The 16439-nt window shown below is 43.8% G+C and overlaps 1 protein-coding gene across 2 annotated transcripts; it reads right to left on the reverse strand.

Moving 5' to 3' along the window:
* Positions 1 to 655: 655 nt before the first annotated feature.
* On the reverse strand, positions 656 to 10417 carry LOC126629292 (uncharacterized). Of its 2 annotated transcripts, none has more exons than XM_050299285.1 (2): positions 10053 to 10417; positions 656 to 1164 (listed from the first exon to the last, which is right to left on the reverse strand). In XM_050299285.1, exons 1-2 carry the CDS (start codon positions 10180 to 10182, stop codon positions 749 to 751), a joined length of 546 nt encoding a protein of 181 aa, XP_050155242.1. In that variant the 5' UTR covers positions 10183 to 10417; the 3' UTR covers positions 656 to 748. The 2 variants fall into 2 exon arrangements, with proteins under 2 accessions (XP_050155242.1, XP_050155241.1); XM_050299284.1 differs by lacking the exon at positions 10053 to 10417 and adding an exon at positions 2714 to 2877 and having other exon boundaries at positions 656 to 1799.
* Positions 10418 to 16439: the final 6022 nt, after the last annotated feature.

A 16439-nucleotide genomic window follows, 5' to 3' on the forward strand; every position in this document is an offset into this window, starting at 1 on the left:
GGAAGAGTGCATCTGGCGTGTTGTGTGACCGCCGTATGCCACTGAAGCTCAAAGGAAAATTTTATAGGACGGCAATAAGGCCGGCGATGCTGTATGGCACAGAATGTTGGGCGGTGAAGCATCAACACGTACACAAAATGGGTGTAGCGGAGATGAGGATGCTTCGTTGGATGTGTGGGCACACGAAAAAGGATAAGATTAGGAATGAGGATATCCGGGGTAAAGTAGGAGTAGCCGAAATTGAAGGAAAGATGAGAGAAAATCAGTTACGGTGGTTTGGACATGTGCAAAGAAGGCCTACTGACGCTCCGATTAGAAGATGCGACTATGGGACAGAGGTTCAGGGCCGAAGGGGTAGAGGAAGACCTAGGAAAACTTTGGAAGAGACTCTAAGAAAAGACTTAGAGTACTTGGATCTAACGAAGGACATGACACATGACCGAGCACAATGGCGTTCTAAGATTCATATAGCCGATCCCACTCAGTGACTTGGATTTTCCAAGTCTCCAACCGAGAAGTTTTCCTCACTCGAAAAATTAAGGGAACACTACCCCAACCTACATGCTCCACTCAGAAAGCTTCAACATACAAGCTTCAACAAAAGAAAATTCAAAGAACTTAGCGAAGAAGGCTTTGGTGTATTTAACACAATACGTTGAAATGAAGGAAAACTTATTTATTGATATCCCCGATAAGCTACAAATATGTACATATACATGAGTCAAAATAAACAAACAAGATGGAGCCTTCACAAAGGTTGCTTAGGAGAAGTCTCAGCAGTCGGTAGAGCCCCAGAAAGAGAAGGCATCGGAGGGGGATCATTCGGAGCCTCAATACTGGACAGAACCCTAGAAGGAGGAGGCATCAGAGGTTGATCATTTGGAGCTTCATTACGCGGTACAGCCCCAGAAGACGAAGGCAATAAATGCCTTTGGAACAAACCCACAAATCTCTGATGATCAAGTAAAACCTGACCATCAGTTTCCTTCATCTGGTCAAGCTTCCTCTTCATGTTTGTAGCATAGTCATGTGCGAGTCGGTGCAACTGTTTATTCTCATGCTTGAGCCCTCTAATCTCCTGTTTGAGACTCATCACTTCGGCCGCCAATGACTCAACTTGGCGGGTTCGAGCAAATAGGCGTTGGGCCATATTAGACACAGAACCTGCACACTGAACACTGAGAGCCAGTGAATCCTTAACAGCTAACTTATCAGACCGTTTGGAAAGTAGTCTATTATCTTTGGGAGTGAGAAGGTTCCTGGCCACCACCGCAGCGGTCATATCATTCTTCATCACGGAATCCCCAACGGTAAGAGGACCAGTAGGGGAGACGAAGGATGGGCGCCATATGTTGTCTGGAGAAGGCGGGGCTGCCTCTTCAACAAGGTTCAAGTCAAAACGACGGTCGGAGGGGCCAGACATTTTCAAAGGTATTGAAGAGAGAAGAGGTCGGACAAATCAAGATCTTAGAAGTGCAAGAATGGAGCTTCTACTGGTGGAGATTCAAGTGTGCTTTGGAACTTAATGCCAGCCCCTATAAAAAGCTGCACTCGACGGAGCTTCAGACATCGAAGAGGCGCCTGCTCAGAAATCGAAGAGGCGTTTGCTTTCTCAAAAGCTGGGCTGCTTAGAGACCACGAGGGTTGATCTCATAAATCGAAGAGGTGTTTGCTTTCTCAAAAGTTGGGCTGCTCAAAGACCACGAAAGCCGATCTCAGAAATCGAAGAGGCGCTCGCTTCCTTAAAAGCTGGGCTCCTCAGAGACCACGAGGGCCGATCTCAGAAATCGAAGAGGCACCTACTTTTCCAGCCTTTTCAGCACCTGTCACACGTACACTCAGCTTTGCGGAAATTATGGGTATTCTGTCGAAGACTTCTGGGGAAGTAGAAAACACATGAATCTTACTGTCCAATCACCCACTTCCCACACGCAGCAATAGCTCATGGGTACCACATATAACTTTGCCAAAGTTCTCTGCCAAAGTTGAGCACGTGAAGCTTGCAGCTCCCACTACATCGCTCTGACCAAGAAGGGTAAAAGAATAGCAAAGAAACAACACTAACAAAGTTTAGACCCATAAATTTTGAAGGTCTAGCTACCATATTATTACCCACAAGGGTAAAGGAACAGTACCACTGTTGGAAAATTGGAAAGTCCCTGTGTGTCAACCTCTGTGCCTCGTGGCAAGGTAGACTAGCAAACATGCCCAACCTTTACTCACATTCGAGAAAACACTCCCAATAAGATTGCTTGCTCCAAAATCGAAGAGGCACCGTCCTCCGAATCTCGAGAGCCAGACTCCCAACATGACTACTTTCTCAAAAATCGAAGAGAGGGTAAAGGAACAGTACCATTGCTGGATAATTGGAAAGTCCTTGTGTGTCAACCTCTGTGCTTCGTGGCAAGGTAGACTAGCAAACATGCCCAACCTTTACTCACATTTGAGAAAACACTCCCAACAAGATTGCTTGCTCCAAAATCGAAGAGGCACCACCCTCCGAATCTCGAGAGCCAGACTCCCAACACGATTACTTTCTCAAAAATCGAAGAGACACTGCTCCCCGAATCTCGAGAGCCAGACTCCCAGCATGATTGCTTTCTCAAAAATCGAAGAGGCATCGTTCTCCGAATCAATCGAAGAGGCGCTCGCTTTCTCAAAAGCTGGGCTGCTCAGAGACCACGAGGGCCGATCTCAGAAATCAAAGAGGCACCTTCTTTTCTAGCCTTGTCAGCACCTGTCACACGCACACTCAGCTTTGCGAAAATTATGGGCATTCTGTCGAAGACTTCTGGTGAAGTAGAAAGCACATGAATCTTACTGTTCAATCACCCACTTCCCACACGCAACAATAGCTCATGGGTACCACAGATAACTTTGTCAATGTCTCTGCCAAAGTTGAGCACGTGAAGCTTGCAGCTCCCACTACATCGCTCTGACCAAGAAAGGTAAAAGAATAGCAAAGAAACAGCACTAACAAAGTTTAGACACATAAATTTTGAAGGTCTAGCTACCATATTATTACCCACAAGGGTAAAGGAACAGTACCACTGCTGGATAATTGGAAAGTCCCTGTGTGTCAACCTCCGTGCTTCGTGGCAAGGTAGACTAGCAAACATGCCCAACCTTTACTCACATCCGAGAAAACACTCCCAACAAGATTGCTTACTCCAAAATCGAAGAGGCACCGCCTTCCGAATCTCGAGAGCCAGACTCCCAACATGATTACTTTCTCAAAAATCGAAGAGACACTGCTCTCCGAATCTCGAGAGCCAGACCCCCACCATGATTGCTTTTTCAAAAATCGAAGAAGCATCGTTCTCCGAATCTCGAGAGCCAGATACCACATACCACTTTTTCAAAGTGCTCTGACAGAGTTAAAACATGTGAAGCTGGCAGCTCCCACTACCGTGCTATGACCAAGCAGGGTAAAGGAATAGCATTACTACTTGTTGTTAGGGAGACTCCTATATATGTCGACCTCCATCCCCAACGGACAGGCAGACCTGCAAAAATGCTCAACCCTTCCTCATATCTGAGAGGGCACTCCCAACGAAGCCTTTCGAAATATTCAGCTTTCTTTCCCCCCGATAATACCTCTGCAAACAAGCTATACTAGAGCAAGAATATCTCATATCATCAGGGTTAAAAGCAAGAATATCCCATATCATGCTTTTTCCCTGTCTTTTCCTTTGGCCTTGTTTTTACCTGCAAGACAAGAAGAAAGAGAGCAATCAGTCAGCACTTGAAATCAAGCTCCCAGCCAGGAACTGACAGCCTGGAACCCCTTACCTGATTACTTACCTGGCATTGCTCTCGAGTACTCATCTTCAACATCTTATGTTGCCAGGGAAGATACCGTATCTGCTTGAGGAACAGATAGGGCAAGTGCGAAGGATACAAGGAAGCATGTGGAGACAAGCGTAACAGCACACGTGCCGATCCATCCATTACTCTGTCAAAAGCAAAAGTATCCCATATCAGCAGGGTCGAACGTACTCTAGATTTGATGGACTTGTTTTGACCCTCAAATTCTTCAGTCGGCCTTATACTCTGGAGGAAACCAGAAAACCCTCCAGCTCAGTTCAAGAATAAGCCTGTGGAAAGTTACTTCTTCAAAAGCAAAAGTATCCCATATCATCTCTTCTCATTTTTCTTCTCTTTATCCTTCATGCTGCTGCAAGATGGGGAGAAGGTGAACAATCAGCCGGAGCTCTGATTGCTTACCTTGTCTGTCACCTCTTTCAGCAAATCCCCTAGCTCGGCGACTTGGGGGACTCCTACTACATGGTTTGTATCGCGCTTGACCAAGCCTGAAACTACAAGTAAGCTTCAAGTGAAATTGATACATTACCTTGTGCATCTTCACCAGTTAAAGATACCACCCCTGGATGGAGGAAGAGTACTTCCAGAGAAGCTGCCACATCTACCTATGAGACAGATAAGGCAAGTCGATACCACACTCCGATACTTAGAAGTTTCGTGATTACGAGATCATTCTCCCACAATATTTCCTAATGTCATTTGTACTCTAATGTCATTTGTACTAAATCATTCACTTGTACTCACTAAAGGAGAGCTTGAACCTATGTACTTGTGTAAACCCTTCACAATTAATGAGAACTCTTCTATTCCGTGGACGTAGCCAATCTGGGTGAACCACGTACATCTTGTGTTTGCTTTCCTATCTCTATCCATTTATATACTTATCCACACTAATGACCGGAGCAATTTAGCGAAGATCACAAAAAGCGACCGTTTTCGCTACCTAGGATCTATCTTACAAGAGAATGGAGAATTAGATGGAGATCTCAACCATAGAATACGAGCTTGATGGATGAAGTGTAAGAGTGCATCCAGCATGTTGTGTGACCGTCGTAGGCCACTGAAGCTCAAGGGAAAATTTTATAAGACGGCAATAAGGCTAGCGATGTTGTATGGCACAGAATGTCGGGCGGTGAAACATCAACACGTACACAAAATGGGTGTAGCAGAGATGAGGATGCTTCGTGGGATGTGTGGGCACACGAGAAAGGATAAGATTGAGAATGAGGATATCCGAGGTAAAGTAGGAGTAGCCGAAATTGAAGGAAAGATGAGAGAAAATCGGTTCCGGTGATTTGGACATGTGCAAAGAAGGCCGACTGACGCTCCGGTTCGAAGATGTGACTACGGGACAGAGGTTCAGGGCCGAAGGGGTAGAGGAAGACCTAGGAAAACTTTGGAAGAGACTCTAAGAAAAGGCTTAGAGTACTTGGATCTAACGGAGGACATGACACAAAACCGAGCGCAATGGCGTTCTAGGATTCATATAGCCGACCCCACTTAGTGGGAAAATGCTTTGTTGTTGTTGTTGTTGTTGTTGTTGCAAAATCATTTACTCTCTCCTTACAATTAATTGTCTACATGAAATATGTAATAGGAGTATTTTAGGCATGTGAAAAATGTAAAATGCGTGAAGTAATATCAAATTAATGAATTTGCTTATGTGGATCCTTGTCATTGGGTTTTCTCTGAGTAAAAAAGTTATGTAGGGTTTTATATGAAGAAAATTGAGTTGGAAGGGCTAAAATCATATTTTCAGTAAAACAAATGAATTTGTTGTGCAAAAAAAAAAAAGAGAGCAATTATTTCAAAATTACCTAATAAAAACATAAGTTTCTAAATTATATTTTGACGATAATTTTTGGGTGCCTCTGTTTAACCCAACTATTCCATCAACTCACCAAACTACATATGTTGACCTAACCCCCTCTAAAAAGGAATGTAATAATATGCAAGTATAAGCAGTATACTCCAAAACTAACCCCATTACACCCGTAGAAGGATGTACGGTAGCACACTGCCGAACCTCTATAATGATGATGATCAATAGATGTTACATTACACATTAAGAGCCGATTTGTCAAACATGTAAGTGGGATGTCTCAAAGTTTGATTTACTTGATCGCGAGTTCAATACTTAATTATTATGATTGCCCAATTGTGTGACCTACCCCAAATCCTCACAACATAAAAAATAGAACATAAAAGAAACTAGCTAACCCTTTTGCTGTCATTTACTCTATGGTTAAATTTTGAGGTTTCATTCTTTTAGTAGCTTTCAACTCCGCCGTGTAAGTTTATCTTACATTGCCGGTCCCAAGCCCGGATAAAGGAGGAGGGGGAGGGCGTCAGGTAGTCGACAGCCGGCACTCCATGATTACGTCGAATCCTTATGAAAATGAATCCAGAACGAAATTGCGCTAAAGCTAGGACGTCACCCGTAAGTGGCGCGCTGTGTGGCCCGAGCACAGTGATAAGTGAGCAAGGGTCGCTGTATCTCCATCGGCACCCGGATGCAGTGTTAAATGAGCAAGGGGGCTATAGAAACTTCTTTTCGAACGACTCCACTCAAAGTTGTTTGGGAGCATATGCTCCTATCAACTTTACACGGGACACACAAAAGAAGTACTTTGATCCTATTAGACGGGGAATGGTGAAGAAGCTAGGACAGAAGGGTAGAGTTCAAAAGAGCAAAATGCGTTTAGGAACGTGGAATATAGGAACCTTGATGGGAAAATCTATGGAAGTAGTAGAAGTTATGGTGAGGAGAAGGATAAATATTATGTGCCTACAAGAAACTAAGTGGGTTGGTCGTAAGGCAAATGATCTAGAAAACTCAGGGTTTAAACTATGGTATTCGGGCACAAATAGAATGAGAAACGGTGTTGGCATCATCGTGGACAAGACCTTGACACAAGATGTTGTAGATGTCAAGAGGGTAGGAGATAGAATCATGGCAATCAAGATTGTAATAGGACAAGAACTTATCAATGTGATTAGTGCGTACGCACCTCAAGTAGGGTTGGATACGAGTTCGAAGGAGAAATTTTGGGAAGACCTTGGAGACTTGGTGCAAGGAATTGCTCATACGGAGAAGTTATTTATAGGAGGAGATTTAAATGGACACGTAGGCAGGGAGACAGGCAACTATGGAGGTTTTCATGGTGGCCATGGTTTTGGGGAGAGAAACGAGGATGGGGAAGCTATCTTGGATTTTGCAATGGCATATGATCTCTTCTTAGCCAACACCTTCTTTAAGAAGAGAGAAAAACATGTGATCACCTACAAGAGTGGGTCGTTAAAAACACAAATAGATTTTCTTCTAATGAGGAAAGGGGATCGTATAACTTGTAAGGATTGCAAAGTTATACCAGGAGAGAGCGTGGCTAATCAACATCGCTTGTTGGTGATGGATGTACATATCAAAAGAGTGAGAAAAAAGAACAAGACTTGGAAGTGCCCAAGGACTAGATGGTGGAATCTAAAAGAAGAAAAACAAGCCATTTTCAAAGAGAAAGTAATCACCCAGTGTGTGTGGGATAGAGAGGGGGAAGCTAACCAAATGTGGGATTCCATGGCTAGTTGTATCCGAAAAGTAGCAAAAGAGGTATTAGGAGAGTCCAAGGGCTTTGCCCTACACCAAAAGGAATCTTGGTGGTGGAATGAGGAGGTACAAACAAAGGTGAAGGCTAAGAAGGAATGTTGTAAAGCCTTATACAAGGATAGGACAGATGAAAATGGTGAAAGGTATAGAAAAGCGAAGCAAGAGGCGAAGAAAGCTGTGAGAGAAGCTAAGTTAGCGGCTTATGACGATATGTATAAGCGACTAGATACCAAAGAAGGAGAGTTGGATATCTATAAACTAGCTAGAGCAAGGGAAAAGAAGACAAGGGACCTAAACCAAGTGAGGTGCATCAAGGATGAGGATGTAAAGGTTCTTGCTACAGAGAACACGGTTAAAGACAGATGGAAAGGTTATTTTCATAATCTTTTCAATGAAGGACATGAAATGAGTGCTTCTTTAGGGGAGTTGAGTAACTCAGAAGAGTGTAGAAACTACTCTTTTTATCGTAGAATCCGGAAGGAAGAAGTGGTTGTAGCTTTGAAGAAGATGAAGCATAGAAAAGCAGTAGGCCCAGACGATATACCAATCGAAGTGTGGAAAGTTTTGGGAGAGACAGGTATAACATGGCTCACTGACCTTTTCAATAGGATTTTGAAAACGAAGAAGATGCCAAATGAGTGGCGAACGAGCACTTTGGTGCCTATCTACAAGAATAAGGGCGATGTACAAAATTGCATGAACTATAGGGGTATTAAGCTAATGAGTCATACAATGAAGCTCTAGGAGAGAGTCATTGAGTATAGATTGAGGCAAGAGACACGGGTTTCAGACAACCAATTCGGGTTCATGCCAGGGCGCTCAACCATAGAGGCAATCTATCTCTTACGAAGATTGATGGAAAGATATAGAGATGGGAAAAAGGATTTACACATGGTCTTTATAGATTTGGAAAAAGCGTATGATAGGGTCCCAAAAGACATTCTTTGGAGGATTTTAGAGAAGAAAGGAGTACGAGTAGCATATATCCAAGCTATACAGGATATGTATGAAGGAGCAAAGACTGCCGTAAGAACTCATGAAGAACAAACCGAAAGCTTTCCCATAACTGTAGGATTACATCAAGGCTCATCCTTAAGTCCTTACCTTTTTGCGTTGGTAATGGATGAGTTAACAGGACATATTCAAGATGATATTCCTTGGTGTATGCTTTTCGCAGACGATATAGTGTTGATAGATGAAACTCAGGAAGGGGTAAATGCAAAGCTTAACCTTTGGAGAGAAGTGTTGGAATCTAAAGGTCTTCGCCTAAGCCGATCAAAGAAAGAATATATGGAGTGCAAGTTCAGTGCAAATGGAGGCCAAAACGAGTTAGGGGTGAGGATCGGAGATCAAGAAATACCAAAGAGTGACCGTTTTCGTTACCTAGGATCTATCTTGCAAAAGAACGGAGAATTAGATGGAGATCTCAACCATAGAATACAAGCTGGATGGATGAAGTGGAAGAGTGCATCCGGCGTGTTGTGTGACCGCCGTATGCCACTGAAGCTCAAGGGAAAATTTTATAGGACGGCAATAAGGCCGGCGATGCTGTATGGCACAGAATGTTGGGCGGTGAAGCATCAACACGTACACAAAATGGGTGTAGCGGAGATGAGGATGCTTCGTTGGATGTGTGGGCACACGAGAAAGGATAAGATTAGGAATGAGGATATCCGGGGTAAAGTAGGAGTAGCCGAAATTGAAGGAAAGATGAGAGAAAATCGGTTATGGTGGTTTGGACATGTGCAAAGAAGGCCTACTGACGCTCCGATTAGAAGATGCGACCATGGGACAGAGGTTCAGGGCCGAAGGGGTAGAGGAAGACCTAGGAAAACTTTGGAAGAGACCCTAAGAAAAGACTTAGAGTACTTGGATCTAACGGAGGACATGACACAGGACAGAACACAATGGCGTTCTAAGATTCATATAGCCGATCCCACTTAGTGACTTGGATTTTCCAAGTCTCCAACCGAGAAGTTTTCCTCACTCGGGAAATTAAGGGAACATTACCTCAACCTACATGCTCCACTCACAAAGCTTTAACATACAAGCTTCAACAAAAGAAAATTCAAAGAACTTAGCGAAGAAGGCTTTGGTGTATTTAACACAATACGTTGAAATGAAGGAAAGCTGATTTATTGATATCCCCGATCAGTTACAAATATGTACATATACTTGAGTCAAAATAAACAAACAAGACGGAGCCTTCACAAAGGTTGCTTAGAAGAAGTCGCAGCAGTCGGTAGAGCCCCAGAAAGAGAAGGCACCGGAGGGGGATCATTCGGAGTCTCAGTACTGGACAGAACCCTAGAAGAAGGAGGCATCAAAGGTTGATCATTTGGAGCTTCATTACGCGGTTCAGCCCCAGAAGACGAAGGCAATAAATGCCTTTGGAACAAACCCACAAATCTCTGATGATCAAGTAAAACCTGACCATCAGATTCCTTCATCTGGTCAAGCTTCATCTTCATGTTTGTAGCATAGTCATGTGCGAGCCGGTGCAACTGTTTATTCTCATGCTTGAGCCCTCTAATCTCCTGTTTGAGACTCATCACTTCAGCCGCCAATGATTCAACTTGGCGGGTTCGAGCAAATAGGCGTTGGGCCATATTAGACATAAAACCTGCACACTGAACACTCAGAGCCAGAGAATCCTTAACAGCCAACTCATCAGACCGTTTGGAAAGTAGTCTGTTATCTTTGGGAGTGAGAAGGTTCCTGGCCACTACCGCAGCGGTCATATCATTCTTCATCACGGAATCCCCAACGGTAAGAGGACAAGTAGGGGAGACGAAGGATGGGCGTCATATGTTGTCTGGAGAAGGCGGGGCTACCTCTTCAACAAGGTTCAAGTCAAAACGACGGTCGAAGGGGCCAGACATTTTCAAAGGTGTTGAAGAGAGAAGAGGTCGGACAAATCAAGATCTTAGAAGTGCAAGAATTGAGCTTCTACTGGTGGATATTCAAGTGTGCTTTGGAACTTAATGTCAGCCCCTATAAAAATCTGCACTCGACGAAGCTTCAGAAATCGAAGAGGCACCTGCTCAGAAATCAAAGAGGCGTTTGCTTTCTCAAAAGCTGGGCTGCTCAGAGACCACGAGGGTCGATCTCAGAAATCGAAGAGGCGTTGGCTTTCTCAAAAGCTGGGCTGCTCAAAGACCATGAAGGCCGATCTCAGAAATCGAAGAGGCTTGCTTTCTCAAAAGCTGGGCTGCTCAGAGACCACGAGGGCCGATCTCAGAAATCGAAGAGGCACCTACTTTTCCAGCCTCGTCAGCACCTGTCACACGCACACTCAGCTTTGCGGAAATTATGGGCATTCTGTCGAAGATTTCTGGCGAAGTAGAAAACACATGAATCGTACTGTTCAATCACCCACTTCCCACACGCAACAGTAGCTCATGGGTACCACAGATAACTTTGCCAAAGTTCTCTGACAAAGTTGAGACACGTGAAGCTTGCAGCTCCCACTACATCGCTCTGACCAAGAGGGGTAAAAGAATAGCAAAGAAACAACACTACCAAAGTTTAGACACATAAATTTTGAAGGTCTAGCTACCATATTATTACCCACAAGGGTAAAAGAACAGTACCACTGCTGGATAATTGGAAAGTCCCGGTGTGTCAACCTCTGTGCTTCGTGGCAAGGTAGACTAGCAAACATGCCCAACCTTTACTCACATTCGAGAAAACACTCCCAACAAGATTGCTTGCTCCAAAATCGAAAAGGCACTGCCCTCCGAATCTCGAGAGCCAGACTCTCAACATGATTACTTTCTCAAAAATCGAAGAGAGGGTAAAGGAACAGTACCACTGCTGGATAATTGGAAAGTCCCTGTGTGTCAACCTCTGTGCTTCGTGGCAAGGTAGACTAGCAAACATGCCCAACCTTTACTCACATTCGAGAAAACACTCCCAACAAGATTGCTTGCCCCAAAATCGAAGAAGCACCGCCCTCCGAATCTCGAGAGCCAGACTCCCAACATGATTACTTTCTCAAAAATCGAAGAGAGGGTAAAGGAACAGTACCACTGCTGGATAGTTGGAAAGTCCCTGTGTGTCAACCTCTGTGCTTCGTGGCAAGGTAGACTAGCAAACATGCCCAACCTTTACTCACATTCGAGAAAACACTCCCAACAAGATTGCTTGCTCCAAAATCGAAGAGGTACCGCCCTCCGAATCTCGAGAGCCAGACTCCCAACATGATTACTTTCTCAAAAATCGAAGAGACACCGCTCTCCGAATCTCGAGAGCCAGACCCCCAGGATGATTGCTTTCTCAAAAATCGAAAAGGCATCGTTCTCCGAATATCGAGAGCCAGATCCTCGACAGGATTGCTTGTTCGAAAACCGAAGAGGCACCACTTTCCCAACTTCAAGAGCTGGATCTCCTTGGATAAAGCTTGTCTGTAATCTTCACACGCAACATCAGCTTTCCAGATACCACAGACCACTTTTTCAAAGTGCTCTGACAGAGTTAAAACATGTGAAGCTGACAGCTCCCATTACCGTGCTATGACCAAGCAGGGTAAAGGAATAGCATTATTACTTGATGTTAGGGAGACTCCTATATATGTCGACCTCCATCCCCAACGGACAGGCAGACCTGCAAAAATGCTCAACCCTTCCTCTTATCTGAGAGGGCACTCCCAACGAAGCCTTTCGAAATTTTCAGCTTTCTTTCCCCCCGATAATACTTCTGTAAACAAGCTATACTAGAGCAAGAATATCTCATATCATCAGGGTTAAAAGCAAGAGTATCCCATATCATGCTTTTTCCCTGTCTTTTCCTTTGGCCTTGTTCTTACCTGCAAGACAAGGAGAAAGAGAGCAATCAGACAGCACTTGGAATCAAGATTCCAGCCAGGAACTGACTGCCTGGAATTACTTACCTGGCATTGCTCTCGAGTACTCATCTTCAACATCTTAGGCTTCCAGGGAAGATACCACATCTGCCTGAGGAACAGCTAGGGCAAGTGAGAAGGATACAAGGAAGCATGTGGAGACAAGCGTAACAGCACACGTGCCGATACATCCACTGCTCTGTCAAAAGTAAAAGTATCCCATATCAGCAGGGTCGAACGTACTCTAGATTTGATGGACTTGTTTTGACCCTCAAATTTTTCAGTCGGCCTTATACTCTGGAGGAAACCAGAAAACCCTCCAGCCCAGTTCAAGAATAAGCCTATAGAAAGTTACTTCTTCAAAAGAAAAAGTATCCCATATCATCTATTCTCATTTTTCTTCTCTTTATCCTTCATGCTGCCTGCAAGATAGGGAGAATGTGAACAATCAGCCGGAGCTCTGATTGCTTACCTTGTCTGTCACCTCTTTCAGCAGATACCCTAGCTCGGCGACTTGGGGGACTCCTACTACATGGTTTGTATCGCGCTTGACCAAGCCTGAAACTACAAGTAAGCTTCAAGTGAAATTGATACATTACCTTGTGCATCTCCACCAGTTACAGATACCACCCCTGGATGGAGGAAGAGTACTTCCAGAGAAGATGCCACATCTACCTATGAGACAGATAAGGCAAGTCAAGACGATACCACACTCCGGTACTTAAGTTTCGTGGTTACGAGATCATTCTCCCACAATATTTCCTAATGTCATTTGTACTAAATCATTCACTTGTACTCACTAAATGAGAGCTTGAACCTATGTACTTGTGTAAACCCTTCACAATTAATGAGAACTCCTCTATTCCGTGGACGTAGCCAATCTGGGTGAACCACGTACATCTTGTGTTTGCTTTCCTATCTCTATCCATTTATATACTTATCCACACTAATGACCGGAGCAATCTAGCGAAGATCACAAAAAGTGACCGTTTTCGCTACCTAGGATCTATCTTGCAAGAGAACGGAGAATTAGATGGAGATCTCAACAGAAGAATAAAAACTGGGATCTAACGGAGGACATGACACCAAACCGAGTGCAATGGCGTTCTAGGATTCATATAGCCGACCCCACTTAGTGGGAAAAGGCTTTGTTGTTGTTGTTGTTGTTGTTGTTGTTGTATTCTTTTAGTAGCTTTCCTTAAGAAATTGTTGGGCTTAAATAAAGTTGCCTAAATTATAAGAAAATGATTTTACAAATTAGCACAAGAAAAATGTGTGTCGTGTGCGCGAGAGGGAGATTAATAGGCAATATACACTTTCACTTACTTTTTCGGGAGCCAAATATGCACAGCTAGCCGCTACAAAATATCCAGACTAGGCATTCTCTAAGAAGAGAGACCACTGCAGGAACGAGCTTGTTCTTCAAGCTCTCACAATCGATACTCAAGTTCCGAATATTATCCTATATTAGTGTTGGCGTGGAGCCTTCCAGGTATAGAGCCTGCAAGTTTTTCCACATAAAAAAAATAAAAAATAAAAAAAACTGAATTAGTGAGAAAGAGCACAAGAATTGTCACAATCTAGATTAATATAATCCTTAATTTGTTAAAAATCATTTTTTTGACCTTACTTTTTTCCTTGGATCTCATAGCTTAGATATGTGCCAAGGTTTAAAACGAAAAGGAAATAGGATCTTGATCTGAATGTCGTATGTTAACCAATTTTTTGGAAATTATTTTTCTGATAATTGAACGCCGTTATAGGTGTTTGGATCAAAACTTGAACTTTAGGCTCAAGAAAGGAGCTGGCCCAAAGGGATGCCTAGAGGAGAGCCCGGCCTAAGCCCAGCCAAAGCCCAGAAAGCAGGAAAGGGCCTTTTCTGACTTGGTGCAGCTCATGAAGACCACTTGCTTACCTACCCAAAAGCCAAGTGGTATAGACTGACCAGCTACACAGCCCATAAAGTACTTTATAGTGGCAGTACATGTAAAATAGCTGATGAGTCATCACCCTTCAAACCGCATTCGGGCAAGGTTGCTGCTACAAGAGGCCAAGCCGAGTTGTCTATATAAGAAGAGAGAGAAACCAGGAATAAGGACACTCAAACAAACAAACAAATGCAAGCACAAACTCTGCTCAAAGCCAGATTTGCCTTCAGAACGAAGCTGTAGTCAGCTCAAGCCTTCATCCCTCTCGGGACAAGCCTTCACTCAAACCTTTGTAATAGCTCTGCTACCCTGTTCAACCTTGCTGTAGTATGGATTTCTCTTTAAAACTCCTCTCCTTACCTCTCCCTAAAAAGCTCTCAGACCTTTAATAAGCCACAAAGATAGGAACCTGCAAGACGACTAGGCTTGCCCGACCTTCTTTGTGTTTTTGTCTTTTCATTCATTAGCCTAGCAATATGTTATATACTTCCAGTTATATTCAAGTTATTTCTAGCAAGATGACTATTAAAAGGCTTTCTCAGTACTCGGATCCGATTTGAATATATATTCATTGTTCAAACCAGATCTAAGTTATAAGCCCTCGGGCATGTAAATTTGATCAGTTAAAAGTCCTTGGCCTCAAGGCATAAAAAAGAACCTTATGTGGACTTAACCCATCCACGATAATCCTTGATAAACGAGAAGTCCGAAGTTACTTGGGGCGCAAGTAATCGACCTACCTCTTAGTCTTATTTCTATTATATTATGATTATTATAGAACGCGTAAGCATGGAATGGATTCTGATGGGAAGCCTCAAAGCCTACACCTAAGGCCCTACGAAGGCACCTATTTGGATTCATTCCGTTCTGCGGTCTGGAACGTTTGAGTATAAGAACGAACTCTAATGGGAAGCCTCAAGGCCTACATCTAAGGCCCTACAAAGGCACCTATTTGGGTTCATTCTACCTCTCGGACTCGAGTAATCGGAAGTATAATAGTGATAAGACTCCTGCACTCATGAGCATAAATATGATGTGTTCGAGCACTGGTTTAGTTATTGATAGGAAGCCTCAAAGCCTACACCTAAGGCCCCACGAAGGCACCTATCATAACTAACACGGTTTCTCGGGTATATACATATATACAACTAAAACTCGACATCCATTTCACAGCTGCCATACTGAAGATGGCAGTGGCACGCCTGAGCACCTAAAAGTTAACCTTGATTGTGAGCCTCAAGGCCTACACCTAAGGCCCCACAAAGGCACCTCTCAAAGTTAACTATGTCATTCTCTTTCAGCCTTGCCCGACTAGCCTTGCCCGAAGAGTCTTACCCGACAAGACTTGCCCGACGAGACTTGCCTGACAAAGCCCGACAGTGAAGCAGAAGCCCGACAGCAGCCCTCAACCGGCGCCAACCTCTTGGGGAGCTATGCGCTCGTCGGCAGGAAACGTCCCCGACGAAAATTCCTGACGCGAACATAGTTTTGGCACGCCCGGTGGGATCACATTTGATTAGAGGATATATGTCAAAATGCCAGAAGATTTGCAAACCACGTTGCTACAAATGTTACAAAGATTGGAGAAAGCTTCCACAGGCTCCAAAAAAGAAACAGACCTGGTTCCTCCCGAGGGAAAGAGACTTAAAACCAGCCAGCCAGAAGAGTTGGTGATAGACAAACCTGCAGTTCCCTTCTCAAAGGCCCTTATAAATATGATCAATATGGCATGGACTGAGAAGGGAAAAGAAAAAATCACAAGGGAAGTGGAGGAAGGAAGACTGACTAAAAAACCTACAGGAAGGGTAATCAAATCGCCCGAATATCCAACAACAGCCATAATCAAGGGGATAGTTATGTGTAGTAAGTGCCAATGCGAGTGTGAGCTCGAAATTCCCCCAGCTGGAACTCTCATTGATCGTGAACTGATCAGGAGGAAAGAAGAAGATGAAAGGAGAGAAAACCACGAAAAGATCAAGCAGGCTACAAGAAAAGACACTTCCCGAAGCGTTTTTCAACGATTAGGAGGTGATTCCCAACCCAAAGCTTTATCATAAGTATTTCGGAACCATGAAGCTTCTGAGGAGGCAGAAGATATAGAGGCCAGAACACAGAGGAATGCAGATCATCCCCAATATGGCCATATAAGAAAGGAAATCAAGAGGATTGATGGGATAACAAATCCTGTCGGAAAAGGAAATCCTACCCATCTCGGGTGAAAATGGTACGTAGTCAGAAA

Source organism: Malus sylvestris, chromosome 7 (genome assembly GCF_916048215.2).
Source record: "Malus sylvestris chromosome 7, drMalSylv7.2, whole genome shotgun sequence".
NCBI classification, from domain to species: Eukaryota; Viridiplantae; Streptophyta; class Magnoliopsida; order Rosales; family Rosaceae; genus Malus; species Malus sylvestris.

Coding starts and splice junctions, on each gene's coding strand:
- LOC126629292 (XM_050299284.1), bottom strand. CDS start 1,423: ATGTCTGGCCCCTCCGACCGTCGTTTTGACTTGAACCTTGTTGAAGAG.